The 27851-nt window shown below is 37.5% G+C and overlaps 2 protein-coding genes across 3 annotated transcripts in view; both read left to right on the top strand.

Annotated features, from left to right (window-relative positions):
• mapk9 (mitogen-activated protein kinase 9) overlaps positions 1-27851 on the top strand; it is a 100103-nt gene that overhangs the window by 47281 nt on the left and 24971 nt on the right. The gene's annotated exons all lie outside the window — the stretch shown is intronic.
• Positions 921-24339, top strand: gfpt2 (glutamine-fructose-6-phosphate transaminase 2). Of its 2 annotated transcripts, XM_079847500.1 has the most exons (20): positions 958-1076; positions 2006-2113; positions 2453-2548; positions 2645-2770; positions 4876-4934; positions 5946-6080; positions 8137-8198; positions 10461-10540; positions 12058-12175; positions 12420-12583; positions 13112-13207; positions 13349-13446; positions 15554-15674; positions 16193-16350; positions 17895-18009; positions 20204-20331; positions 20436-20603; positions 21305-21466; positions 22437-22510; positions 24151-24339. In XM_079847500.1, exons 1-19 carry the CDS (start codon positions 1070-1072, stop codon positions 22479-22481), a joined length of 2046 nt encoding a protein of 681 aa, XP_079703626.1. In that variant the 5' UTR covers positions 958-1069; the 3' UTR covers positions 22482-22510; positions 24151-24339. The 2 variants fall into 2 exon arrangements, with proteins under 2 accessions (XP_079703625.1, XP_079703626.1); XM_079847499.1 differs by having other exon boundaries at positions 921-1076; positions 22437-24339.

Here is a 27851-nt window from a genome sequence, read left to right as displayed (position 1 = left end):
AAGAAGAGGTCATTGTCCTATAAAAATATTCTGTAAATTTCAGAACTCAAAAATATCTTGTTAGTCCAAAAACAGCTAAAACCAAGCTCAGAAAATGACTCGTTTCAGATTTTGTCATATTATTTCATCATAGTGCAACGAAAGGCCGATCAGCATATACTTCTACCTTCAGCCCCACTCACTGTAAATGCATACGCTTTTCACTTTATTGAAAAGTATTAACTATGAATAGCCTGTGACAAATGGTACATTTATTCATAATTCCTTCTACATGAAACCCCGTAAGTCATCCTTTGTCAGTTAATTGTTAGTTAATAATTGTGGTAACTCCAAATACTTCCAACTTAATTTGCCACAACCAAGACTTATAAAGCATGGATACATGTTTCACATTGTTGGCAAATGTTTTGGTTACTAGATAGTTTTCAACATCAGACGTTTCCGTGTTGTAATGGAGGCGGGGATATTGAAAATTATTTTAATAAGCAATAACTTTTACCCAATCATAGCAGTGGCTGTTCACTTCCACGTCTTGAATGCGACACGCCCATCAAAACGCAGTGTTCGAAAGAGAGGGTCAATTTTCTTCTAAACTAGGATGCTTTTTCTGTAAACATATTAATAGCATTATAAATGGACCTCAGAGAACATTATAAAAAAAAAAATGCAGTTCACGACCCCTTTACATCTTTGCTTCGTTCCATTTTGAAGGCATAATTTGGATAAACAAATGTATAGGCCTACGTGGCGCACAACACATAGACTGTGTCGAGCGTATTCACAGTCACTAATCTGTAATAAATATAAGGAAAACTAGAGTTACAAACAAAAACAGGATCAAAAACAGGAATCCTTAGTATCAAGCACTCAGTCCTTTCAGTCAGCCAGTGGTGGGCGGGGCGGACGTTGTCTTGGGAACCAGAGAGGTGGAGCAGGTTATAAGTTGTAAGTCCAGGCGGCTGTTAGTATTTCCTCCTCGAAGTCTTTGGATCATATTGCGACTTGCTCTGCTCCGCTTCACCACCAGACCCTCCAAACTACCTTCAGCTTGAAAGAATACACTTGAACGATGTGCGGTAAGTTCAGCTTGTTACTGTAGCAGTACAGGAAAAGGAATGCTACGTATGATAAGATAAATGTCTTCTCATACTGTTAGTTTTCAGGTAGTTATTGTCTCTATTAAATTATTAGTCCCAGTGTGTGAACGTGAAGAGTCGAATGCCAGCGTCATCATATAAGTGTAAATATTTGGTTGGCTTGGTCATCATTCATTGGAGCTGTGACAGTTGAAGTGACAGATCCGGTTTGCTTTGCAGTGCGACAGCGGTTGTGACTCAAAACCTAGTGAACGACCTACCTAGGTATCATTTCTTAGCTCAAACGCACCTACAATAGCCAAATATGTTGCCTGGTATTTCGGTTTGTGAGTGATATTCATATGACGCAGAAGAATCCTGTCAACGTCGTAGCAGCTCAAACTGCGTTTTAAGACACTTAAACTCGACGTGGCTGATCCCACATGTGATAAATGAACTTTATAACTTTGTCTGCTCTTATTAAAAATAACAAGTATAGGCCTATATTTATATTTTTAAATTGTACTTGCAGCTGATATAAAATTAATTAAACGAAAGCCAAGTTTTAATGTTTTTTCATGACTATGTTTCTTAAAGTACACTGATGCACTTTGTAACAATGTCAAATTAAGTTTTACTTTACTAAAGTACATTTTCATTCAGTTTTAATAATTTTGTTGCTGTGCTGTACCTGTATAGTTATTTTGATGTGCTGACGTCATCATACTAAATCACATGTAAATGTCATCTATCTAAATGTCTATCTTTTACATTTGTCTATTTGCCAACAAGCAAATTTTAGTAAATTGGTTTCTCTGAATCCTTCACTCTGTTAATGTCATATTTATCATCTTAATGTGATGAACTTTTTTCATTCGTCACTAGTATTTTTGCTCCCTCTCTAAGCCTTGCTATCTTGTATCTGGCAGGAATTTTCGCCTACCTGAATTACAGAGTGCCACGGACGAGGGGGGATATCATTCAGACCCTCATAAAGGGACTTCTAAGGCTGGAGTACAGGGGTTATGACTCTGCAGGTAAGACTGTGCCACTCCCACCTCTGTGAAGGTAATGTCAGTTTGTTCCACAGGTAACAGATACGGCACAGGAACTGAACAGTGGCCTCGTTTCTTGTATTTTGGCAGCGCAGAGGGCCTGGAGTGTCAGTTCTTCCAGCTGAAGCAGTCAGTTGATATTTATGTGAAGGGGATTATTGTGCAGTTAATCTTGTTTTTTGTTTTTTTGCATTCTCAGGCCCTTTTTTCTCATCTTATGCACTCATTTTGTTTTTATCCAGACTTTAAAATAGAGACAAAGAGAGATTGTGACCATAAATGATGATTTATCTGGTTTCTTGTATATATTTTTCTGGTCAGGTGTTGCAGTAGATGGCCCAGGAAAAGATCACACAGCTAATATCAGCCTCTATAAGAAGACAGGGAAAGTGAAAGCTCTTGATGAAGAAATCTACAGTATGTTAAACCACTTTATTGTCAATCTTATCTTTTATCTTTAAAGCGCTTCCATAATGTTTAATTTTCTACAAAAAAATTCATTTGTATCATCAGAGAACAACTCCATCGATCTTGAGGCAGAACTGGACACACACTTTGGCATTGCACACACTCGCTGGGCCACGCATGGAGAGCCCAGTTCGCTCAACAGCCACCCTCAACGATCTGACAAAAACAATGGTAAGATGTCGAGTGAGAAGAGAAAACGCAAATTAACTGACCTCGTGATGGTCATCTGGTTTATATCCGGTCATTAGTAAACCAGCTGTGGTTGCCGTCAGTTTATGTGCTCTTTATCCAGGAAAGACAGGACTTGGCAGGTGAAACAGGCTTTAAAGCCATTAGGTTTTGTTTGTTAATGAAAGGCCAGTGAAAGCTGTAATACTGTCACTAATGGTTCAGATGTGAAAGTTCACCTCAGAAAATAAACACCTAAGTAGGGGGTAGAAACAGACAGCAGGAGGTTCCTCTCGCCACACAGTTTGCTGTGCTACTGATTCTGGATCTGCTTTCTCCTGTAATTCATACAGGTATGTTTTGTGAGGTTCAAAAGTTTTATATATTTTGTTCTTTTATATTTTACCTGATGAATATATTATCCAATTTGATTTGAGAATGATCCAGTGGGCATCTTAGGTTCGATGGACACGAGCATCTGTACAAAGCAGTGCAGATGATCATTGTCAGAAAGTTACTTGCGTTCAATTTGTGACATAGAAGTAGTGAATTCCAAAGTATTTTTATGTTATATTCTTAATATTTTATGTTATAACTTTTATTTATTTATTTTTTTAAAACGTATTAAATTCTTTAAAATTATTCTTCAGGATTTAAAGTACTAGTCAAAATTTTAGACACCTGGGGCCGGATTCACAAAACATTCTTAAGAATAAAAAACTGCCAATTTCTTCTTATTTTCTAACTTAAGAATAAAGTTAAGAATATTTTGCATTTCCAAAAACCTTACTTAAGAATGTTCTTATCTTTTTTCTTAAGATTGTTCTTAAGGTACAATTTAAAGGATTAGTTCACCCAAAAATGAAAATGATCTCATGAATAACTCACCCTCAAGCCATCCAAGGTGTATATGACTTTCTTCTTTCAGCCAAACACAATGGGAGTTATATTTAAAAATAATAGCTTCCAAGATTTATAATGGTAGTGAATGGTAGAGCCAGGACATTTTTTAATATTACTCCCATTGTGTTTGGCTGAAAGAAGAATATCCGCCTATCAATCAAGTAACAAGAAAGCCTATCATTTTCTTCTTAAGAAAAAAAAACATCTTAAGAAATTGTCAAGTATTTGAGAACTTTTCAAGAATTGCACTTCGGAACATTCTTAGAATTTATCTTAAGAATTTTCTAAACTTCTTTCTTTAGAATATTTTCATGAATCCGGCACCTGTACATATTTATTAATATTTGTCAAAGTCGTCAAATCTCTCTCTCAGATCAAAACTATTTTATTTTATACCTTTTACACTCAACTTCATTAGGTGCATCCTGGGATGCTTTTCCAATATTATTGAATGAGTTCACATGTACGCTAAGCACGCTGGATGCTTTTTCTTCACTCTTTGGTCCAATTCATCAATTAAAAAAAAAGTAAACTATAAACTGGTAAACGATAACCCTGTTGTGTATCATTAAAGTAGAAGCCTGTAGGTCTTTAAGATCATGAGAAAAATGAGGGTGTATCTGAACTTTTGACTAGTATTGTGCTTTCAATGAGGACTAATTGTAATGAACAATAGTACCTACCTATATAAAATTACTACACCACATGTAGATCATCAACAGTTTGTCAAACAGCTATTCTTCAAGTATATTTCACTTTGAAATAGAAGGCATGTAGGCTTACATTCATGAATGACTTGACTTGATAAATGATAGCCATTGTTGTGTATCAGCTATTACATGCTGCATGTTGGATCTGACAGAAGGCATGTTTTGTAGGTGAGGATGACATAAAGAGAAACGAGGCCCTACTTGCTGCTGTTACATTAGTACGTTTACAAAAACGCATAACATGCTTTATCACAGATGCCTTCCTAATTTTGCCATTTATGTTAATTTATGTGGAGGGCCTTCAAGCTAGAGTTTTGCTCAAATTACACTATTTTACAATTAAACATTACAATTAAACAATTAATCATGTTGGAAGGTAGCACTCTAGGAACAGGATTGGATACCCCTGTATAATTTGTACATGTATTTTAACAAAAGTGATTAAAATAACTTTGCAGGGTATTTATTCATCCTTCTCTTTACATTTATCTCTAGAGTTTGTTGTCATCCACAACGGCATCATCACAAATTACAAGGAGCTGAAAAAGTACCTGGTGAGCAGTATTTTTAAATACCTCTTTATTGGAGCCATTGCTGTGCCATCCATTCAGAAAACAATTCAGGGCGTGATCATTTTGAATGTAAAAAGGAGGTGCTACATACCAGAAAAGATCCAGAATAGAACCAGTTTGCTGAAACAATGTCAAAAGATAGTAACCCACACAGCCTACTTGACACCAGCGGAAAAGGACAGTCGTTTCAGTGAAGGAGGACGCTAATACATATTAATGGATGATTTTGACCAGGTGGAAATGTTCCTAAGACCAGGAAAACATTTTGATTTCATAAAGATTTTGAAGGTGCAGTCACATTTCTGTGTAATTTCATGAAATTTCCTTTTTTGTCAATAGTGTTCTGCTCACTTTCAAACCAAGCAGCTTTCCTTTGCTCAACGCAGCGAATCCGCGTGACCAACTTGAACCTGTTACAAAATCTGTGTTGGGAAGTCGTTCGCTCTCAAGCCAAATTCCCAATTTCGCATACGAAAATTTGCATAACTGCAAAAAAATGTGACAGCACCTGAAATGCGATTGATTAGTCAAGACATGTCGCAAGCCTGGTTTTCTTATCATAACTTAATAATCATTTGTTAGGTGTGGACCTTAAGTTAAGATGCTTATTAGGACATAGTGTAGAAAATATGTAATTACTCATGACATATCACAAATTGTGTCTTTATGATTTTAGTGGTACACATCACATCACGTCATTTATTGTCTAGTAGTTAGTTGCACGGTATCCCAAAAAACAACATTCATAAGCAATGTGAAAGCATTGAAAACCAATATAAGTTTAGTATTTCTCTCTCTCTCTCTCTCTCTCTCTCTCTCTCTCTCTCTCTCTCTCTCTCTCTCTCTCTCTCTCTCTCTCTCTCTCTCTCTCTTTCACTTTCATTTATCTTTGATTCCTTCTTTCTGTCCTTATTCCACAAAAGAAAAACATGTTTTGTTTTTGCCGCTGCTTGTGTCTGTAACCATGGCTTTTCCATCCCAACCCATTGACAGGTTTCCAAAGGCTATGAGTTTGAGTCGGACACAGACACAGAGGTCATCCCTAAGTTGATCAAGTATCTCTATGACAACCGCGAGAACGAATATGTGTCCTTCTCCACCCTAGTGGAGCGCGTCATTCAGCAGCTGGTAAGCATCACGAGTGTGTACGTGTGTGTTTGTGTGTGTGTGTTTGGGGTGAGGGGGTGGTCTTACTCATGCCTCTGGGAACCCCTTGCTCGGATTGTGAAAGTGAGAAGCCAGTTCTTGCTCGTTTTCAGCCCTCTTAAAAACAAGGAAAAGAAGTTCAGAAGTTCTGCTCTGTTTGAAGGGTAGTTACATGATTTTTCACCACCATAATAATTGTAGTCAAATTCGCACTGATAAATCAAGTAAGGCATGAATAAGGAAGCATTTTGTAAGCATATTCATTTTCAACAAATTGATTACACAGTCAAAGTTTGGTCTTCTTTACTGTCAGTTATATAACCTATAGTAACATTTATCAGCACATAATCATACAACTCTTCCTCGTCACTAGGTGACTGATATTACCTAGATTTTCAAATGTGGACGCCTGGACCTTGTTTTATGAGTCCTTGTCAGTACCTTTGGACGACTTTCATAACCATAATATTCTCTGCTGGGAAGTTCAGCTCTATCGAAACATTGTTCTGTGACGTTGTATGAGCGAGGGAGGTGCCCTTTGAGATATTCTTGACAGGGATCTAGTCTTTATCATTGGTTTATAAAACAACCCACTTTTCCTATCAGCATGACATTCCCAGTTTTTACCATCTCTATAGTATCCTGCCTGTTTTATGGCATCTTCTGTAAATTGATGACACTAAATTTTGATTGCTCTGAGCTCTCTATATAAACAGCAGCCATCTTAGTGATGGAAGGCTGAGAGATAAAATAATGATAACGTTGAGGTTTTGTTTAAATAAGGAATAATTGACGACAGGTCGTTGAATTATTAGAAAATGTATGCACACCCGAGGTGGTAATGCCTTGGGTGTGCAATGTTTTTCAATACTTCAATGGGCCAGGGTCAATTATTCAGCTTTTACTACGGTTACCACACCTCAAAACATTGTTCAGATTTGTCAGGTTTTTGTCATTCCAATCCCCTGTTGCTAATTCCAAAACATCATTTGAGAGCTAGTAACGGAGGCTTTTGAGCCATTGATGGCAGACTAATGCAGTTATTAGAGAGAGAGAGAGAGAGAGAGAGAGAGAGAGAGAGAGAGAGAGAGAGATTAAGCGTATGTGAATTACATGAGTCTTGAATATTTAAGCATTTAACTGCCACGTAGTATAATAATAATTATCATTATTGTAATTCAAAATAATTATATAAGATTTTAATTATTGTTTAATATATATATATATATATATATATATATATATATATATATATATATACACACACACACACACACACACACACACACACACACACACACACACACACACACACACAAACACTGCCTATACTTTTACTGCCTTTATTCTGATTTTAATTTTAAAAATATATTTTTCTGTATTACTGATGTCACAATATTACTATTTTTACTTTCATTTTGATTAAATAAATGAGCAGTTTTGTTTTGAAAGAAGTTGAGAGACTTTCAAAAACATTAAAAAAATCATACTGACTTCAAATTGTTGAATGGTAGTTTAGATATTCTGTGTGTAATTACATAGATAGATAGATAGATGTGTCTTGTGGGAACAAACTGTGTATAGAGCAATTTATTAAAGGCTGCATGTGTTGAAGCACGTAGATGTAAAATGTCTACAAAGTGAGTTGTGTATCTGTGTCTGTGTTACATTTGTGTGTACTGGAGTGTGTGTGTGCTTTCCTTTGGACAGAGAGTCAGGAGAGGCTCATTGAGGAGGTAGGGGCAAAAATAAGTTCCCTCAACACACAGAGAGGGCCCCTATTCCCCTTAGTTCAACCCTCACTGTGGGGCTCTGTTCCTCCCAGCTCCCGATGCCCCTCCACCTCACTGGGCCTCCGCTTCAGGCCTGATCCTCAGCTGGGCTACAGAGGTGGGCTGGCGAAGAAACGCGAGACCCTACTTTTGCCTGTTCAACAGAATGACAATGTTTCCATTTAGATCTGTATCATAGCTATTCCTCTGCCTCGCCAATGAACATTTGTCTCATTCACTGTTTTTTTTTCTCTATCTTCCCTAAGGAAGGGGCATTTGCTCTGGTTTTCAAAAGCATTCATTTCCCAGGAGAGGCTGTTGCCACCAGGTCAGCAAGAGCTATGATTTCTCTGAACTGTAACACACTCAGGTTTCCTCATTCCTTTCTTGCTCTTTCCATCTTCTGAGATGAACTCCTTCCCATTATTTTCCTACGTGCCAGTGAACAGGAGCCAGAAGGTTACAATTCGCCATCGTCAGAAAAGATTTATGATGTTCACTTACGCATTTAAAGACAAGGAACTAGGGTCCTTAAAAAGCTGTGCCTGTCCAGGAATCAGGGATATAACAAAGGTGTTTATTAAGGGTTATTTCACCATGCTTGGTTGGTACTCTGACCCTGTATATATAATTGGGAGTCGTCTGAGGCCAAGACTAAAGTTAATTATTTCCATCTGCCCATCACTGATTGTGACGAATGTGTTGTTGGTTTTGGTCAATTCTGTCCTGCTGTGAAGGGAACATTTTAAGACAGGCCATGTTGCAAGACCCATCAGTGTGGGTTTCTGCATAGACAAAAAATGATGTTGTTGTTTTTGCACCATCTACAAGTAAGAGACTTTTTGGAAAGGTTATTCATGGAACCTTTTAGGGGGATGTTGCTTGGAATATTTTTGAGTGGTGTTTCTTCAAACTCCTTGATGCCAAGGACCCCATTGACTTTTATTGTGTGGACTAAAAAACAACACCACATTTTTAACTTTGATAGCCCTAAAAAAAACATTTTAAGTATATATATATTTTTTTTTTCATTAGTTTTAGTCCCATTTTTTCATTAGTTTTAGTTAGTTTTAGTTTTTTCATTAGTTTTAGTCCCTAGTCCCATAGGTATTTTAAAATAGTCTTTGTTAAAGAGTTATAAGCCATGCAACAAGTTAAGCAGCTAAAAGGTGAATCAAAACACTACAAACTTTGATTTGAATGTCTATATACCTATATAGATTTTATACACATGCGAAGATGAAGCAAAAACAAGCGATAGCATATTATGTAAGCAGAAGCATGTGTAAAATAATGCGATCATCAAAATTAAAAGCATTCTAGCATAAAATTTAGCATAAGATTTAGCATAAAAACTACCTCATGTTACTGAATGAAATGCGACCCAGGACGAGCTATAGGACTGTGAATCTTTGGGGATGTTGATGATGGATGTGATCTACTCCATCTATGTTTTGATCATCATTCTGAATTCAATCTGGATGTAGTCTTTGAAAAAAAACTAGATTTTCTCAACTTTTTGCTCAACATTTTTTGCTTTTTTATGAAACTTACCGACATTCAAGTGTTGATAAAACAGAATGCATTAAGCTAGACTAAAACTTTTTTTGTTTGTTTGTTTAAATCAGAGGCTCTGTTCTTTCTTTTGATATATTGCATGTTCAAATATTCATACAACAAAAATATTCTGGGGGTCATGACATTTTTGTGAAAATTATCAAAAATGCTGGCAGGGAAAGAGTTAAAAAAAACTCAACCTTTTTAACTCAAATTAAAATGCATGCTGAAAATATACAAAATAATAGCTCATTTTAATTTGAATAAATACTTATTACATATTTGTAGTTTTATTATTGTATTTAGTCTTAAGTTCTAAATGCCAAGTTTATTGCTCTGTCCATCCCAAAGAATCCATTCCAACGGATTAACATTAGCACATCACTTCCAAATTCTCATACTTCCTGTCTCACCTTCATTTGATTATCATTTGATTACTCGTGTCACCAAAGCTAAGTAATCTCAAAAGTGCGCTGCTGAGTTTAAGCATTTTGTTGTTCATGGTTCATTCAGGAAACGTCCATCCGGTTTGGAATTAGAATCCAAAACAAACTTCATGGGATAGTGAACATTTGGCTTGCTATGCACACTGAAATGCATCTGCCCAACCAGTTCAAACAAAGCAAGCACTGAGAAACTGCTCCAGCGTGGACCCTTTTGGCACGTCAGCATAAGAGACTGTGGGCTGCGCCAAGCAAGATAGGTGGTGCATGTAAAGGACAGGTCTGAAATATTTCCTCAAACAGTGGTGAGGGGGGTGGACCTAAACAAGGATATGATGAAATAGGGAGAGAGTGAACACAGGGATCTTGTTTACAGCAGGGCTACGCTAACACCGTCCATTGATTGTCCATTGAAACTAGGGCAAAGTCCTGCAGGTGTGCTGTTGTGCCATAGAAACGAAAGAATCTTTTTTTAATGTGAGGGGAAAAGGAGATTAAATGTTTTTGCCCTTTCTTACACACACAAAGTATGCTTACCATAAGCAGACGATAGCAAAATTGATCCCTCTGTCTCATCTTGTTACAAACAGGAGGGGCAGCCCGCTGCTTATTGGTGTGCGCAGTCAGTTTGAGCTTTCTACCGATGAGATCCCCGTCCAGTACAACTGTGGTAAGTCCAGCCCACATAAACCTTTTTCTCATCTGCTCAAACCAGTTCTGTTCATTAAAATACATTTGTGAACACCAAGACACCACACCCATACTTCTTTTATATGCTTGTTAAACGTTTCATTCCAAAACTATTTGCATAAATAGTGAGAGTTGGTCCTCCCTAACATCTTGGCTCTCTTCTAAGACGGTTTTGTACTGTATGTTGGAACATGCATTACTATTCAAATGTTTGGGGACTGTACGGTTGTTGTTTTTTTTGAAAGGAAGTAATACTTACATTCAGCAAGGGTGCATAAAATCGAACAAAATTGACAGTAAAGACATGCATACTGTTACAAAATATTTCTATATCAAATAAATGCTGTTTGTTTCATCAAATAATCCTGAAAACAAATAGGTTTCCACAAAAATATTAAGCAGCACAACAGTTTTCAACATTGATTTTCAACATCTTGAGTGACAAATCAGCATATTAGAATGATTTCTGAAGGATCATGTGACAATGAGTAATGATGCTGAAAATTCAGCTTTGACATCACATGAATAAATAACATTTTAAATACAATAAAATAGAAAATAGACGTCTCGTTGACGTCTTTATGTGGTTGTTATACTATCACTCTAGAGATCTTCTGCGTGTTCTTGTTGGATTATTATTAAATACTGTATTTGTTGTTTACTCCTTAGCCATGTGCTGTATTGCAGCCACTTCACCCATAACAATTTCACAATATTCTAGTTTTTACTGTATTTTTGTTCAAATAAATGCAGCCTTGGTGAGAATAAGAGACTTCTTTCAAAAACACAAAATTATTGCGGACCCCATACTTTTGAATGGTATTGTAGCTTCGTGTGAGAACCAATGAGGTTCATTCTTAATTTGTTTTCCGAATATAAACGGAAGTCTTACGAGTTTGAAATAATATGAGGGTGAGTAATTAATGACAGATTTTTCATGTTAGGTTGAACTATCCCGGCTTTAACTGGAATTGAGGAGACTAACTAAACTAAACTGAGGGGGGTCTCACATACTTTTGGCCATAAAGTTTTGCCACAAAAAGCAAAGTTTTTGCTTTAGAAAAGGACAAAAGGCAACATTGCCATCGTTTTGACCTCTGGCACATTTTGGGCCGAGTTATTGGAAATGCGTGTGGCATCCTGCCCAAGCCTGGTTTTGAAATATGGTCTTTTATGATGACAGTCGTCATCATCTATTTGCGATAACCATAATGCTCCGAGATTATATTTTTATGTGAGCATGTGATATGATTACATAGTGGAAGTATACAAAAACTGTTGTATAGTGTATATTTAAAATGGTTTTAAACATTTAAAAAAACATCTATTTTTCTATTTCATTTTAAGATTTTTAATTAGTATTTTAACTGTATGCTCAGAAATGGTCATTTAATTGTATAATAAATCACCTGACTTTAATTAATTCTCTGTTTATATTTTACCGAATGTACTTTTAGATGTTAATAAGTGTGATTTGTTATTTCCTTTTTCCTTAAGGTGATTCCAGGAGAGATGAACAGGAGAAAAACTTACTGAACCAAGTGGGCAGCACCAATGCCTTGCACTCAGTCCATGACAGATTGGCGGTGGAGTTTTACTTTGCCTCTGATGCTAGGTAACATACACGCACATATTACACTGTTGGATCTGGAGCATTGACATAATATTGACGTTACGAAGCCTTAAAGACTGCAGACTTCCTGGTTAAACAGGTCATACCGGTTGCTAAGTTATATGGTGATAACAATGATGATGGCAGTTCAGCAATGCACCCTGCTAAACACAAAACCTCATTATAAATGTGATTGTGGTAGTAAAAGTAAAGTAAAGGGTGATTCACTTTTATTTTTCTCTGTCAGTGCCATCATTGAGCACACCAACAAGGTGGTTTATCTGGAAGACGATGACGTCGCCGTGGTGGTGGAGGGGAAGTTGTCTGTGCACCGTGTTAAGCGTAAAGTTGGGGAAGACCATGTCCGTGTCATTCAGACCCTACAGGTGGAGCTCCAGCAGATCATGAAAGGTCCCAGATCACACTAACACTATCGAAACAATGGTTAAAACACCCTACCACTGAATAATTCAAAAAACTTTTAGTGTATTAAAATTGAATGAAGAGATAACGCATCAAATACAATAACTAACAGGTGAAAATATGACCATAACTCATGATGCAACAGATATCTGCATTTACATTTTAGCATCTGGCATTCGCTTTTATAAGTGACTTATTTTTCACACATTTCTATCAGTCCTTGCATTACCTTAATTGAACCCACGACTTTGCTGTTGCTGGCGCCATGCTCTACATTTCAGAACATTTTTGGCAGATTGTTTTTTGTTCATCTAAAAGTTAATTTGGTCATTATGTACCAAATAACATAGCAAATGCACAAACAGGAACAGTTTTAGAGAACTTCCAGTCAAATGGGCATATCAGTATCAGTTCTTTAGATCTTTGTCTGCAAGGTCTTTAGTTTGATAACAGTGACTTGAATGCCACGCCGCACTTTGGTTTTGGTTTTGAGCTAACACCGTTTCATACTTTTAGGTAACTTCGAGGCTTTCATGCAGAAGGAGATCTTTGAGCAGCCTGAATCTGTCTTTAACACCATGAGAGGCAGAATCTGCTTTGACAGCAACATAGGTACGACATGACCTTCCACAGAATATCCATGTCAAATTAAATTAGGCTACCTCTTGTAGCACATCCATGAAAGTGCTGCCTGATTTGATACTGTAGAATTATTTCAGATCAGTTAGTTAGCTTGTCTATTTTTGTGCACAGTTCTTCTTGGTGGACTGTCCGACCATCTAAAGGAGATCAAGAGATGCAGACGCTTGATCATTATTGGCTGTGGAACCAGTTACCATGCGGGAGTAGCAGTGAGTTTTTGTATTTTATTTTTTTTGTCTGGAGCATAACAGATATTCATATATGAAAATGATGAAAGAATGAGATTGTTTTTTGTATACTTGCTAATATAGTTATCCATTTTCATTACAAGGCTCTTTGCTTTCATTTGAAAATGCTCTCTGTCCACACTATCTTTTTCCAAAAGTTGATCATCCACACTGAAATGTTGTAAACCTCATAAATCATCTTACTGCACATAAAATATAATAAAAAATCACTGTGATGATACCGAGAGACCAGACATACAGTAATAAAGTTATTATGCTATTCTTCTTGCACGATCATTTAATTAGCAAAATATCCCCCCTCTAACTCTTACAAATCGCTATTCCATCATGCATGGTCTAAAACAAAGTTGCCCTCATGTTTTGCCACAAGAAAACATTTATAGATTTATTTTTTAACAACACTATGAAAATAAATAGAAGACACAACAATGCTGGTATAACCATAAATATCAATGGGCACTATGGACTACTTGCACAGAGCTTTGTGACGCACTTGAATAGTACAACTCTTTTATTTCCAGTTATGTATATTTTCAATGTGCTGTAGTCACTAAACGCCACTTAAAATGAGTGTCCCCAAGAAGATTAAAAATCTGGACATTTTCAGAGACAGGCGAAGAGATATTCTGATGATTACTGTGTAAAGAATTTTCCAAACTCAACAGAACATGAGGTTTTAATCCAACCCAAGCCGATCTGATAAAGCAGCGGCTGTTAAACATGCGTGATTATTTCACCGCAGGACGTCAGTGCTTGTCTAAACTAGTGACCGCGATGAAAAAGATCAATATGAAACTTTATTTATTTGTGTTAAATATATTAATCACTATTCTGTGTCATTTTTCATTGTCAGTCATTTCACTTTATGTAATTTACATGTTTATGCCACCCTCAAAATGACCAGAAGCCCTAAAATTATACTTTTTTCAATTTTTTTGCCAGGAAATGTATTTAATTTAATTTGATAATATTTTTTTATTGCAATGTTTTTATTTTTTATTTTAGTTTCCTTTAAATTACTAGATTTGATCAATAAATAATAGTTTAAGCACATTCTTCACATTCTTTCAAATTGAATCCAAAATAACTCACAATTTCATGCATAACCCTTTTGATTCAGCTCAAAATATCTTACATTTCGTCTTGGTCATGACCTTTTGTGGAACAAAAATAATATAACATGATATTTCATGTCTCTTGCCACTAGATGGCCTTTTAGCTGTATATGTAGCAAATGAGCTGTTCTGCTGGGTCCTAAATTCTGTTTTTCTTCAGTATGCATTCAGATACACATGTAGACATTATAAAATCATTTTTTTGTGAAGTTTTAGCATTTTTAGTTTAATTTTTGTTTTTGTTTTTGTGTGTACTAAAGCATTCCATTCATTCCTATGAGGGTCAAATTGACTTGCGAGGGAAGGATTTGTTACTTTCAAGCACAAAACTCCTCGAATCCAGTAAAACATTTTTACTTGGGTATTTGTGGTTCAAGTGCGAAAAAAGTCCTTGGTTCTTGAACCTCTCAGATGAACACAATTTTTTTATTTTTTTTTAAATGAGTTTCAGTTCAAAATGCTGTCAGAATGCACAGTTGGAAAGAAAATATATTTATAGGAACATTTTCAGTATAATCCATGTTAACGCAGAGAACATGATTCATTGTTTTATCAATTGACAGCCATAAAACGTTGTAATCATCTGCGTTCTCTTGAATAATGTAGGTGCGCTGAACGCTGTGACCGGAAACTCCTGAGTTGTAATAAGTAGAACACAAAAGTAGTTGTGCAAGTAGCCTAGTCCATATGCATCACATGATTAAACATGCATTAAACATACACTTTTATAGTCCATGCTACAATGCATAAAACGACATTTTCAAATGTATCCATTCCAAAAAAAACTGTTTTTTTGTACTGTACATTAATCGTTAAACTGTATATTTGACTGCTGTCCGATTTCAAATTGAAGGACTTCTTTAAGAGCTTTATTTCAATGACCAGCTGGCTGTCCATTTCCCTTACTTGAGCACATGATCACATCACAGAATTATCTCTGATTCTCTTTGCAGACACGTCAGATCCTTGAGGAGTTGACTGAGCTTCCTGTTATGGTCGAATTGGCCAGCGATTTCCTAGACCGCATCACGCCAGTTTTCAGAGACGATGTCTGTTTTTTCATCAGTCAGTCGGGTAAAGTGCAGCTCTTTACCGTCAATCTCATGATTTATATTCCAGAAAGGGTTGATAATAATGACCTTTGAACTGATATGGCACTGAATTACACAACAGTAAGTGCATGAGGTGATATAATCTCCAGAAACCCAGATGCCCACAGCACAGAAAAAACACAGATATCTCAGTTGTTTCTCCCAGATGCTAATGAGATTAAATGGAAAGTCTCCTACCTCCTTTTCTCCCAAGAAAAAAGACACCATGAATTTCATAAGAGGTCTCAGGATGTCTCAAACTTTGCTCTTATTTGTCAGGATGTCAAAGTCTGAGATTAAAAGTCAGATATTTGAATATGAGTGCAAACATTTCTGAGAACTCGATTCTCTTCTAAAAGAGCACCCTTGGAGCAATAAAATATTCTTCTAGCTGTGGCACTTTACTAAAACTCATTGATTATATACACTTAACACATGCATGTCATTGCTGCTGATAAAGATATTAGTTTATGATGATATTGATGATATTCTTTTGGTTAGGTGAAACAGCGGACACTCTGATGGCGCTACGCTACTGTAAGAAGCGCGGGGCACTGACTGTGGGCGTCACCAACACTGTGGGCAGCTCCATCTGCAGAGAGACCGACTGTGGAGTTCACATCAATGCTGGGCCTGAGGTCGGAGTTGCCAGCACTAAGGTACTGAATTAACATCTTAGACTAATAATAAAAAAAACTATATGTAGCATATAACATACAAATATTATAATATATTATATTATAGTCCAAAGTTTAGGGTTGGTAAGATTCTCATACTCACCAAGGCTGCATTTATTTGATCAATAATACAGTAAAACTTTTACATTTTTACTATTTAAAATTCGTGAAGTAAACCAAAAAGGTAATAAGGTGTGGAGAGTTTAGAGATATCTTGTTAACTTCTGTGGGTGTGCCCCCATGTAAATCAACTTCTGTCCCCTGACGGTGCTTAATGCAAATTCCCACTCATGTTTACATTTGAAAAGAGGACTTTTATCTGAGTATTTAGGGAGATGCTGAAGAAGGCTCGTGGCGATTTGTAACTCAAATTAGCCCATGGTGCGGAGTGGCTGCATACACTCCGCATCACTGGCTAATTTGAGTTACAAATGTATTTTATGATGTCAGGTTCGCATCTTCTCTCTTTATTCCAGAGCATTTGATGTTTTGTATTGATTATCTTTGAACTAATTATGAAATTGGCATGATACATTACCTGACATAATAAATTGTTACATTTGATTTTATTCTGACTGACTCTGAAATTGTTTTCCCAAGTAGATTAAACGGATTTGTATGTTACCGCAAGTTTTGCGTCAGATTAGTGGCGACTAATATTTGGCACTAATTCAAGTGTATGTGTTTTGCAAAGACAAGAAGTGAATTTCCGTTTAGGGCAGCAAAAGTTCTGCTTGACCAACCTAAATCTGGGTGTGTCTTACCTCTGTTTTAATTTAATGTTACTTTAGATAAGTGTACATGGGAAACCACGGCATGGCCAATCCAAAGCTATTATAAGAGAAGTAAAGTTGGTTGACTTATATCTGTAGTAGTGGCCATACCTCTACTGAAGTAAACGTTACTTTAATTTCAAGTGTATGCAGTCACAGGGGCTATACCAAAGTATCTTTGATTGTGTAAGCGTGAATGCGCGCAATCTCAGGTATATAGCAACTACCTCTGTTTGGTGACAGAAGCTGGCAAACTTGTGATCGTGAGACCCACGTTAAACAAAGCGTGAGGACCTCTGAGCGACATAGCTTCCTAAAATGAACGGGTAAAATGTAAGTAAAGAGTTAAATAGAACAATCAAATGTATTGCTAACCTATTATATAATTGACCAATAACCAAATGGCAATCTAATCTAAAATCGAGTCAGATAAAAGCTTAAATGGAATTAAGTTACTTTGCCACGCGGAAAGACAGTAACACGCAGAGACCTTCACCCGTTTTATCAGATGCCGCCTTTGGACCGATCTAGATGGGCTTACAAAGTCTTAAAAGCATCAATTTAATACATTCTTTCTGAATAAAATTATTAATTTCTTTCAAAACTATTGTACTTACCCCACAATTTTGAATGCTGGTAATATTATATTACATTATATTGTTGTTTTTCTCTACCCGTGCCTTGTGTTTTTTTTTTTTTTTTTTGGTACAACAAATTGCTTATGAATCGAGTTTGTGTTTTAATCATCTGCAGGCTTACACCAGTCAGTTTGTGTCTCTGATCATGTTTGGTCTGATAATGAGTGAAGACAGGCTCTCAATGCAGCCGAGAAGACTGGAGATCCTCAACGGCCTCAAAAAACTGCCAGGTGTGTGTGTTCATGTTCCCTTTCAGTCGCTCACGTTCGACGTAGTCATACGTTACATCTGATTGGGATCACGCTTAGGGGTATTGGGACGGGCCGCACTAGTTCTAAGCTTGCCACCCCAGTGCCTTTCTTTCCCGAAGTGCATGGAGAGCTTACCAGGTCGTGGACGGCACCTTTCTCTGCCAGAAAATGCCTGAATAACTTTCCCCCTTCACTACCCTTGACGGAGGAGTGGTGAAGGGTTGCGAGGCTATCCCTCCAGTGGAGCGGTCTGTCGGGACACAGGTGCACCTGTGTCCGGCGGCCGCTGCCTTTTGGACGGGGGATTCTCGTCTCCACCCTAAGGCCTGTATGTTCTCGTCCATTCTGACGGGCAGAGCTTACAAAGCCTGTGGGCAAGCCGCCTCCTCTTGCTTGCCATGGCGCTGCTACAGGTCTATCAGCCCAGGGCACTCATGAACATGCACGAGGGTAGCCCAGACAGTGCGCTCATAGGTGAGCTCCGCACCGCATCCGACCTCACCCTCCGGGGCACGAATGTCATGGCGTGCACGATCGGTCTGGCGATGTCCACCTTATTGGTCAAGGAGCGCCATCGTTGGCTCAGCCTGGTTGATATGGCGGATGCGGACAAGGTTCGTTTCCTGGTCTCCCCAGTTTCACAGGTTGGGCTGGTCGGCGATGCGGTGGAGAGCTGCGCCCAACAGTTCTCTGCCGCCCAAGCGCAGTCGCCGAGGGCGTCCCCGTGGAGCCGGCCGCAGTAGGAAAGCCCAGCCCGCTCCAGGCGCTGCCAAGCCAGGTGGCAAGCGACAGCGAAAGCGTTCCTGAGCAGGCCACTCAGGGAAGGAGAAGGATGTTCTTGGAGTTGGTCAACGACCCACTCCCTCCCCCCGGTGAGGGCCGGGTGGAGTCTTTGTTTGTGTGTGTGTCTGTTCCGCCGCTGGCTCCCAAAACAGCGGAGTCGGCGGTACGCACACTTCAAAGAAAGAGCAGTTTCAGTATAAGTCCCTCCCTTCGAGTGCAACATAGCCAGTTTGGGTCTTCAGGTAAACTGGGAAAGAGTAAACTAATCCATGGACTGAGAATCTCTTTTCCAGTTTGGAGGTGGATGTGGTCTACACGTCCCTCAGCAGGAACTTGTCCGGTCGGTGCTTATAGAAGTAAGAAACCCTTTCCACTGAAACTTTCAGAGGCTCCTGGGGCATATGGCAGACGCAGCCGCATATAACCGGCTTCCTCCAAATGAAGACCGCTTCAGCACTGGCTTCATGGCCGAGTCCCGAGGTGGCCGTGGCACAGCGGCACGCCCCGTGTGTTAATAACACCCGGCCTGCCGCCAAACTTTCAAACGCTCAGTCCATATGTGTTATTCTCCACATGTTACCTCCCTACGGGCAGGATGTGGCTTCCACAGCGTATGCCTTCCAACGAAAGGTAACGCTTTACCAGTGGTCTTGTGGAACAGCAGTGACTTTCCTGGCCTAAGCCCTGTCCTATCTCTGCTTCAATATGCGGGAGGATCAGGAGGCTTTTGTCTAGGCACTGGAAGGTGGCAGCACTAGTGGCGTTTTAATAGGGATCCCAATCAGTCGTAACGTACGACTACGTGAACGTGAGCGACTGAAAGGGAACGTCTCGGTTACGTATGTAACCCTCGTTCCCTGAAGGAAGACGTAGTCCTGTCGCCACTATTGCTGGACCACCGCTGACTCCGGGCTCTGCTCGGCTCCTCAGCGAAAAACAAGTGGTGCATGCATCCGCTTCCGTGTTTATACTCGCGCTGCAGGGCGGAGCGCGAGATGCAATTCACGTATGCCAATGTGCATTGGCTCATTTTAACAATACTCGAAAATGACAGGCTCCCTGAGCGTGATCCCAATCAGTCGTAACGTACGACTACGTCTCCGTTCCCTCCTTCAGGGAACGAGGGTTACATACGTAACCAAGACGTTTTTCTATCCTGGTGGGGACGTCTGTGATGGGTAGAGTTAGTGTAAGGGGATAGAATATGCAGTTTGTACAGTATAAAAACCATTACGTAAATGGAGAGTCCCCACAAAGATAGTAAACCAGACGTGTGTGTGTGTGTGTGTGTGTGTGTGTGTGTGTGTTACATAATTGTCGTAATGGCCGGTAAATTGCAGTAGTTGATTAGTGTGAGATAATATTAACTTTGACATTGTCATCCATTTAGAGTTGATCAAGGAAGTTCTGGCTCTTGATGACATCATCAAAAGCCTTGCAGATGAGCTCCACCATCAGAAGTCTCTTTTGGTCATGGGTCGAGGCTATAACTATGCCACCTGCCTAGAGGGGGCGCTGGTGAGTACCATGCAATATATAGACAGAGAAAAGCATTATAACCAAGCATATAATCAGAAGAATGGTGAAGTAAAGCACACTTTTTTGATCTTTGTGCACTTTAGAAAATCAAAGAGATCACGTACATGCACTCAGAGGGCATTATGGCTGGAGAGTTGAAGCACGGCCCTTTGGCGTTGATCGACAAGCATATGCCAGTCATCATGATCATTATGAAAGATGCCTGCTACCAAAAGTGCCACAATGCCTTGCAGCAGGTCACAGCTAGACAGGTAACAATCATCAGACTCTAGATCATGTGATATCTTAGAGATAATGATATAGATATAGAGATCATGTGATTAAACAGTTCACCAGTAATAGCCTATATCCTACTGTTTAAAAGTTTGGGGTCGATAGGATTTTTTAAAAAAATTTTACGATGTCTCTTATGCTCACCAAGTCTGCATTTATTTGATCAAAAAATACAGTAAAAACAGTAATATTGTTAAATATTATTACAATTTAAAATAACCTTTTTCTATTTTAATATATTTTCAAATGTAATTTATTGCTGTGATGGCAAAGCTGAATTTTCAGCATCATTACTCCAGTCTTGAGTGTTACATGATCCTTCAGAAATCACTCTAATGTTCTGATTTGGTGCTTGAATTTTTTTGTATTATTATCAGTTATGAACAGTTAATATTTTTAATATTCTGCTTTATATTTTGTAGAAAACCTGATACTTTTTTTTTCAACATTATTTGATGAACAGAAAGTTCAAAATAACAGCATTTATTTGCAAACTTTAGTAACAACATAAACTTATTTACTGTCACTTTTGATCAAATCCTTGCGGAATAAAAATATTAATTAAAAAAAAAATCTTACTGACCCCAAAATTTGACCGGTAGTGTACATCTACAGATTCTGAAATATCACCAATAATCCAACACTTAGTGATGACTAATATCTTGTGAATATCTTTTAGGGCCGCCCCATCATCATATGCTGCCAGGACGACCCAGAGATCAGTAAAATGGCATATAAGACTATTGAACTTCCTCAAACGGTGGACTGTCTGCAGGGCATCCTCAGTGTCATTCCACTGCAGCTCATGTCTTTCCATCTGGCAGTTCTCAGAGGATATGATGTACGTTTACATTTACATTATTCATTTATTAAAGTTTTATCAAAAAAAGGCAGCATCCCACTAACTGTCTCGATTTTGGAAAGAGTATCATGCTTACTGATTTCCTCTGTTTTAAGTCACTTTTGATAAAAGCATATGCTAAATTTCCATGTGATGTGACATGTTACACTCTTAACAAAACTATTAAAGGGGTAATTCACTGCTCTCCATCCATAAAACATGGATGTCTATGCAGTAGAAAGGTGGGTTTTTTTTTTAATCGGTGCTACATGACTAGAGAAAACTGAGAAAAAGGGCTACAAAAATGCGCAAGTACGATCTGTAGTTTTCACCAACAGCTGGAGCTGTCAAAAGACCACTGGATGACGTGAAACATGCATGCACTTTTTAAAAATATTTTTATTTGTACAAAATTTAATACACATTCATAACGCTAATAGTTCTTGTTAAATTACAAAAAAAGAATTAACGCTGCTGCGAGGGTGTCTCTAATACAACGGCTGAGGGAGTGACAGCGAATTTGACATCTTTCTCTTTTCTGACTGCTGTAATCAATCTAACGACATTTTCCCCTCTTTCGGAAAGTCATGGAAACGCCATCACAGATTTTTTATTTTGCTGTTAGAGCAAATGCAAATACAAAATTATATTTGCTGTCATCTCCCTTTCACCGCTATAGACGTTTACCCATCTATGACGACTTTCGCTTCTGAGAACCCCGGAAATCAGAAAAGGGTCTATACAGAGCTAACATACCTTTTAAATGTAACGGTTAACTATAAAAAAATGATGTATAATTTGAATAATAATAATAATTTTGATAATGATTTTTTTTAATTATTATTTTATAATTGATAAAAAATTAATTTGTCACTTCGCAGTACTATTTACACTTAACTATTGAAGGCAAATGGATGAATCATTTTTGTGTGTTTTTATTACATATTATTATTTGTTTGGTTCCCATCAGGTGGACTGCCCAAGGAACCTGGCCAAATCTGTGACAGTGGAGTAGCTCTTCACAGGAAATGTGAACTAATCAAGGTAGAAGAGGAGAATACTGACCACCGAAGTGCAATTACCGTTGTGTGTGTTTATGTGTGTTTGCAACTGTGTGAATGTGGAAGTGTGGGTATTTATGAATTATGATCAAATCCCTAAAGGCCACAAGACCTGAATGGATCCGGTGAGGGGGATGGGGGGAAGTGTGGGTATTTTTATTTTAGTGAGATAGTGAGACGCAGTAACTTTTGCTAAATAAGTGCCTCAGCATCCAAGTGCAAATGAAGGGAACCCCTAAACTGTGCCTTGCACCCTTTTCTCTCAGCTCTTAGCTGAGCCTGAAGGATCACAACTGTCTAATGTTTACCTCTGACCAGGGGCGGTTCTAGGATTTCATCCTCAGGGGGGTTTAAGCCCTCGGTGAGAATCTGTAGCAGGAGACCATTGCCTAAGTGGTGCATCTTTAAAGCGACACCACTATATTACTATATAGTAAGTCAGAAGTAGTCTACCGGTACTTAAATTGGTACTAACTCATTACAAAATGTTTTCAATGATATAATGATACCAGTCTTTTTGCTGTACAGTTCAAATCAGTGCACTGTTTGACTGACAGAAAATGGTTAGTCAAACAGTAATTAGATATTTATTTGTTTGATTTTGACTTAGGTAAACTTATGATACTAATTTTAGATACTTGTTAAACTTGACAATTCTCGATTCCAATTTACGATCGCAGCAAAAAATAATACTAGCCTAAATAATATAAAGTTCAAACATTAAAGACAAGTAAACAGTCAATAATAAAATAAGAAAAAATAAACAATTAACAAATAAACAAGAGAACAAAGATACAAATTAAACACTTTACAGTAAGTGTTTACAGTGTTAATCGAACAACAAAAGAAAAACAGATAATCAATGATTCTGCTTTCACTTTAACAGCTAATGATGTCACCTTATATTGACACATCCTGTATTTTGAATTAATAAATGTCTTTATTGTCATTGTACAAGTACAACGAAATTGAAATGCAGTCCTTTGGGTGCATAATCTGATCAAATAAATCTAAATTAAATAAAAAAGCAATTAAATAAATAATAAATAACACACCATACCATACACAAGACATTCAGTTGCGCGACTCATATTCAATGTTGCACATAATGTTCAGTTTAAGTTATTGCAGTATTTATAACAGATATGGCTTTGGCATGGCTTTGGCAGTTGCACGACTCATATTCAACATTATTGTATGTTCAGTTTAAGTTATTTCATAACTGTTTACGTTTACTTAAGACTATGTTTATGTGGATACTCGTCCAAATGGGCATTTTGACTTAATTTTGTGTGTATTTGCTCAAAAAGATAACTCGATTTGGTACAGAAACGATCACGGCACGTCAATACTGCGCCAATTTCTGTTTTGCAGCATCTTGCACTAGAATGGCTTAAAATGACTTGAATGTTTAAACTGACAAGACATAACATGTGGAAATAATCAACTTTCTAGAGGAAGCACCGCTGGCCCGATCATTCAGATTGGTGATTATAGATTTATGGGGGCTGAGACGACAGATAGGTTGGCTGAAGCCTCCCTGAAAAGGGCCTAGAACCGCCCCTGCCTCTGACAAACCAAAGTGCAATACCTTAATCTGCACAATTAATCTGTGTGTTTAAGAAATGTGCCACCAGTCGCAGGAACCAAAGATCTTTGCTATGTTGATTGGGTAAGGAAGTGATGCCTAGATGTGGAAGTGCCTGAATGTGCAAGCCAAGTGTGAATTGTTTTTAAATTATGTATCATTTTCAATAGTAGGAAACACTATTTGTCATTATTGTTATTACATTGCACACATTTGTCTGTACTCTGTTAAAATTATGTCAAATATTCAGATGGAGCAAACAAGTGTTAATCACATGATCTGACATACAGCATTCAATCGCTTTAGAGAAAAAAAAATCATATTAATAACTGGGTTCCACTGGAAGATTTACTGTACTGTTTGAGTTTACTTTGACTGTGAAGCACTCATTGTGGGAACAATCATTGTGTTATTAGACATTTTATGTTTTTTTGTTTTTTTTTAATTATGAATGATTTCAGTGATTTTTATATGATCTATATATGTTGTGCCGAAATGAGATTTCAAACCCTCAGTGTAACTTTTTTTTCTTTTACAACCTTGCTGGGACAAAATCCTTCGTGATTGTCCCTGTCAAGTTTCAAACATTGTGGTTTAAACATAATTTTCCCTGGTATACATAGTTGTCATATACGTCTATTTTAAATCCGTTTTATATTTTTAAAGTTATGGGTTGAGGGTTGTAACATGAAGAGCAGCTGTGACAAAAAGGGCTTTATATTACAGTGATTGCTAATAAATCAAATGAAGTGCAACCAGCAACAGTGTCAGTTACTTCAATCATTCCGTGTGATTTTATTGTCTTTTGTTCATTTATTTACTCATTCATTTTCCTACAGATACACTTCTGGAAGTAAAGGTTCAGTGGAGGTCTATATAAAACCCTAGGGTTCTTGACTCAATTTTTAAGAACCCTTGATGCCAAAAAGGAGGAATGTCTTAAATGGTTGCATAATACTTGTTTACCAGGTTATTTAAAAAATGTTGTCTAGTGATAAAGTATGTTTACAAACTATTTCATTAATACAATTTAATTACAATTAAACTAATTAAATAAAACCAAATCTATTAAATGATCCCATGATGGGAACCCATAAAAGGTTCTATGGAATGGTATGAGGTGCCTGAAAGAACCCTTTAAGGTTTTATATAGAACCTTTTCTTCTAAGAGTGTAGTAATTTTATGATCTTGGGCTTATAGATCTGCAGGATGCCTGAAAGATAAAAAAAAAACAAAAAAACATTTGAATAAATTTAATGGAATAATTGTCTAACAGTTCTATAATTTTATACAAAAAGTTGTTCAGTCACTTAAAGTTGGCTGTTTGTCCATTTTAAATTGGCTTGTATCAACGCATGGCTTTTCTGTGATCATGTTTCTCTAGTCTGCTTGAGCCCGTCTCTAGAGTGAAGTGCTTTATCTACCTTCCACACCAGCTCAACGTCATACTGCCATCTGCTTGTTAAAATGAGCTCAGCTGTTTCTTTCTGGGGTTTTACTAGCTATTTGGCAATGTGTTAAATTTGGCAGTTTGGAGCAGTTAGTCAATTATTCAATTAGTTAATTAACTGAAATGAATTTGTATAGTTATATAGATCCCAGAATAAACATAGCTAGTGTATATAGTATATTAATTTTGTATGCATTTATTCATATAATCATATAAACACAGTCTTGTATTTATAATAAAAATAACAATGTCCTGATGAAAATGGTAACAGTAATAATACAGAATAATTGCCCTTTAAAACATTCCAGTCTAACTTGGCACACAACTTATCAAACGTCTTACCAGTTGTGGTGGGAATTGTGGGATGTTTAACTTCTCTGTAAATCTCCAGTCAGCTCTCATCTCTCATCCTCTCATCTTCTTTTGTGAGACATACTGTATCTTTGCTGAAACATGGATTCCTCTGACCACAGCACACATTGAAACATCTGAAATGAGCTCAGGCCTGAGAACTCGTCAGCATCTCTGCTTTGAACAGATGTATAGCTTTCTGCTAGAGATTCAAGTTGCATTTCTTGATGCAGAGTCAGACTGTGTTAAGTGGCAATGGTTTTCCAGAGCACATGTGGCTGTATTTAACACAGTGGCGTGATGGTTTCTCATGCAGCGCCATCTCAGGGCTCAAAGGTCACGCACATTCGACAGAGGTCTCCTGCCTTGCCCTTCACAGACTGAGATTTCTCTGGATTCCCTGAATCTTTTCACAATATTATGTATGGTAGTTGGTGAAAGACCTAAATACTTTGCAATCTTGCATTGAGAAATGTGTTTGACAATTCTCTAATGAAACTTGGCACAAAGTGGTACCAGTTCACCTGCCAATTGTGGACTCTTTCAACAGTTTAACTACGATATTCTGTAGTCTTTTCACATTTATTTTGCGTCTGTCCCAACTTTTTTGGAGTGTGTTGCAGCCATCAAAATCAAACTTTGTTTATATTTACAAAGTACAATTAATTTGGCCAGTGGATACATTCTGGATACATTTCTCTTAGTTATCATGGTTTCAGTTATGATTCAAGAGTACTTTGAAGAGCTCAGTCTATTTAAAAGGATTGTAACCACCACAGGAAAACCACATCATTGGGGATGGTGGTTAAGCTCCTCAATCTCCCTTATCACGCAGCACAGAGAGCCACTTACAAATCCAATTCAACAGTGTGTTCATTATCATCACTCAGAAAGGTCATTTGGCAGTTTAGCAGCGACCCCTCTTTTAAAGCGTAAATCCATGCTTCTCAGTCGAGGTCATTGCTTGTTGAAGTCAATATCTGCATCACAAACTGGGATGTTATGGACTCAAAGGAAACACAACACAACCCAGACGACAATAATGACCTGGGATTTTAAGAGTGTATCTCTGACACCATCAATATAAAAATGTTTACAAAATAAAAGTAATGTACTGTAAATTTAATGATTAATATTCTTAATTTAAAATAGCATTTTAGCAACTAAATACATGAAATCAATTTAAAATGAAGTTTCATTGTTAACTGAAATTAATTCATTTAAATGTATGTCAATTGTTCATTCTAAATAAGGCATTTTTAGACTTTTTTTTTTTCTGCAATCTTTTCTGACGGAGGCCTGACGAAGGATTTCTCCGTTCCCATTGCATTCCGTCATGTCTTTTTCAGTTTCCACTGGGATTGAGTCAGAACTGTTCTTCTGATGAGACAATTAGGGTGGGGGACAGATGGATGGACCCCCACCTATTAGCTCATTCATGAAGTTGTACCTCTTTGATGAAATATCAAGACCAGTGGGCTCACTTGACTCAATCTCAACCTGGGTGGCTTCCTTATCTCAAAACTGATTCTTACTTATTCTTACTGATCTTATGACTTTACATCAGGCTGAAACAAATAACAGACATATCCCAGTGTTGCACAATCCATTACAAGAGATATAAACATACTGTATGGGTGTAGCAAATAGTTAATTTTCATCCATCTTCTTTAGATGACATCTAACGTTCTTATCAATCCAGCAGTAAAACAAATGTAATAGTTGTCAACCTTTCCTGGTGTATCAGTGCAATCCTATTTAGTCAAGTGTTGCAACATTTTTTGTAGTTGTTAATGTTTATGTTAACATCTTTATGTTTCATTGTGCCAGTTGGTTGACAGACTTCATCTCCGCAAGTAAATTCATATGACTAAATAAATATAACATGAAATTCAAATATCTTAATATCAGTATGTGATTGGATTACACAAAAA

This window comes from Squalius cephalus (assembly GCF_949319135.1).
Source record: "Squalius cephalus genome assembly, chromosome: 17".
Lineage (NCBI taxonomy): Eukaryota > Metazoa > Chordata > Actinopteri > Cypriniformes > Leuciscidae > Squalius > Squalius cephalus.
This window is presented reverse-complemented; position numbering and strand designations above follow the sequence as displayed.

Coding starts and splice junctions, on each gene's coding strand:
- gfpt2 (XM_079847499.1), top strand. Junction 16,351..17,894: donor TCGGAGTTGCCAGCACTAAG/GTACTGAATTAA, acceptor AATCATCTGCAG/GCTTACACCAGTCAGTTTGT. Junction 21,467..22,436: donor CAGTTCTCAGAGGATATGAT/GTACGTTTACAT, acceptor GGTTCCCATCAG/GTGGACTGCCCAAGGAACCT.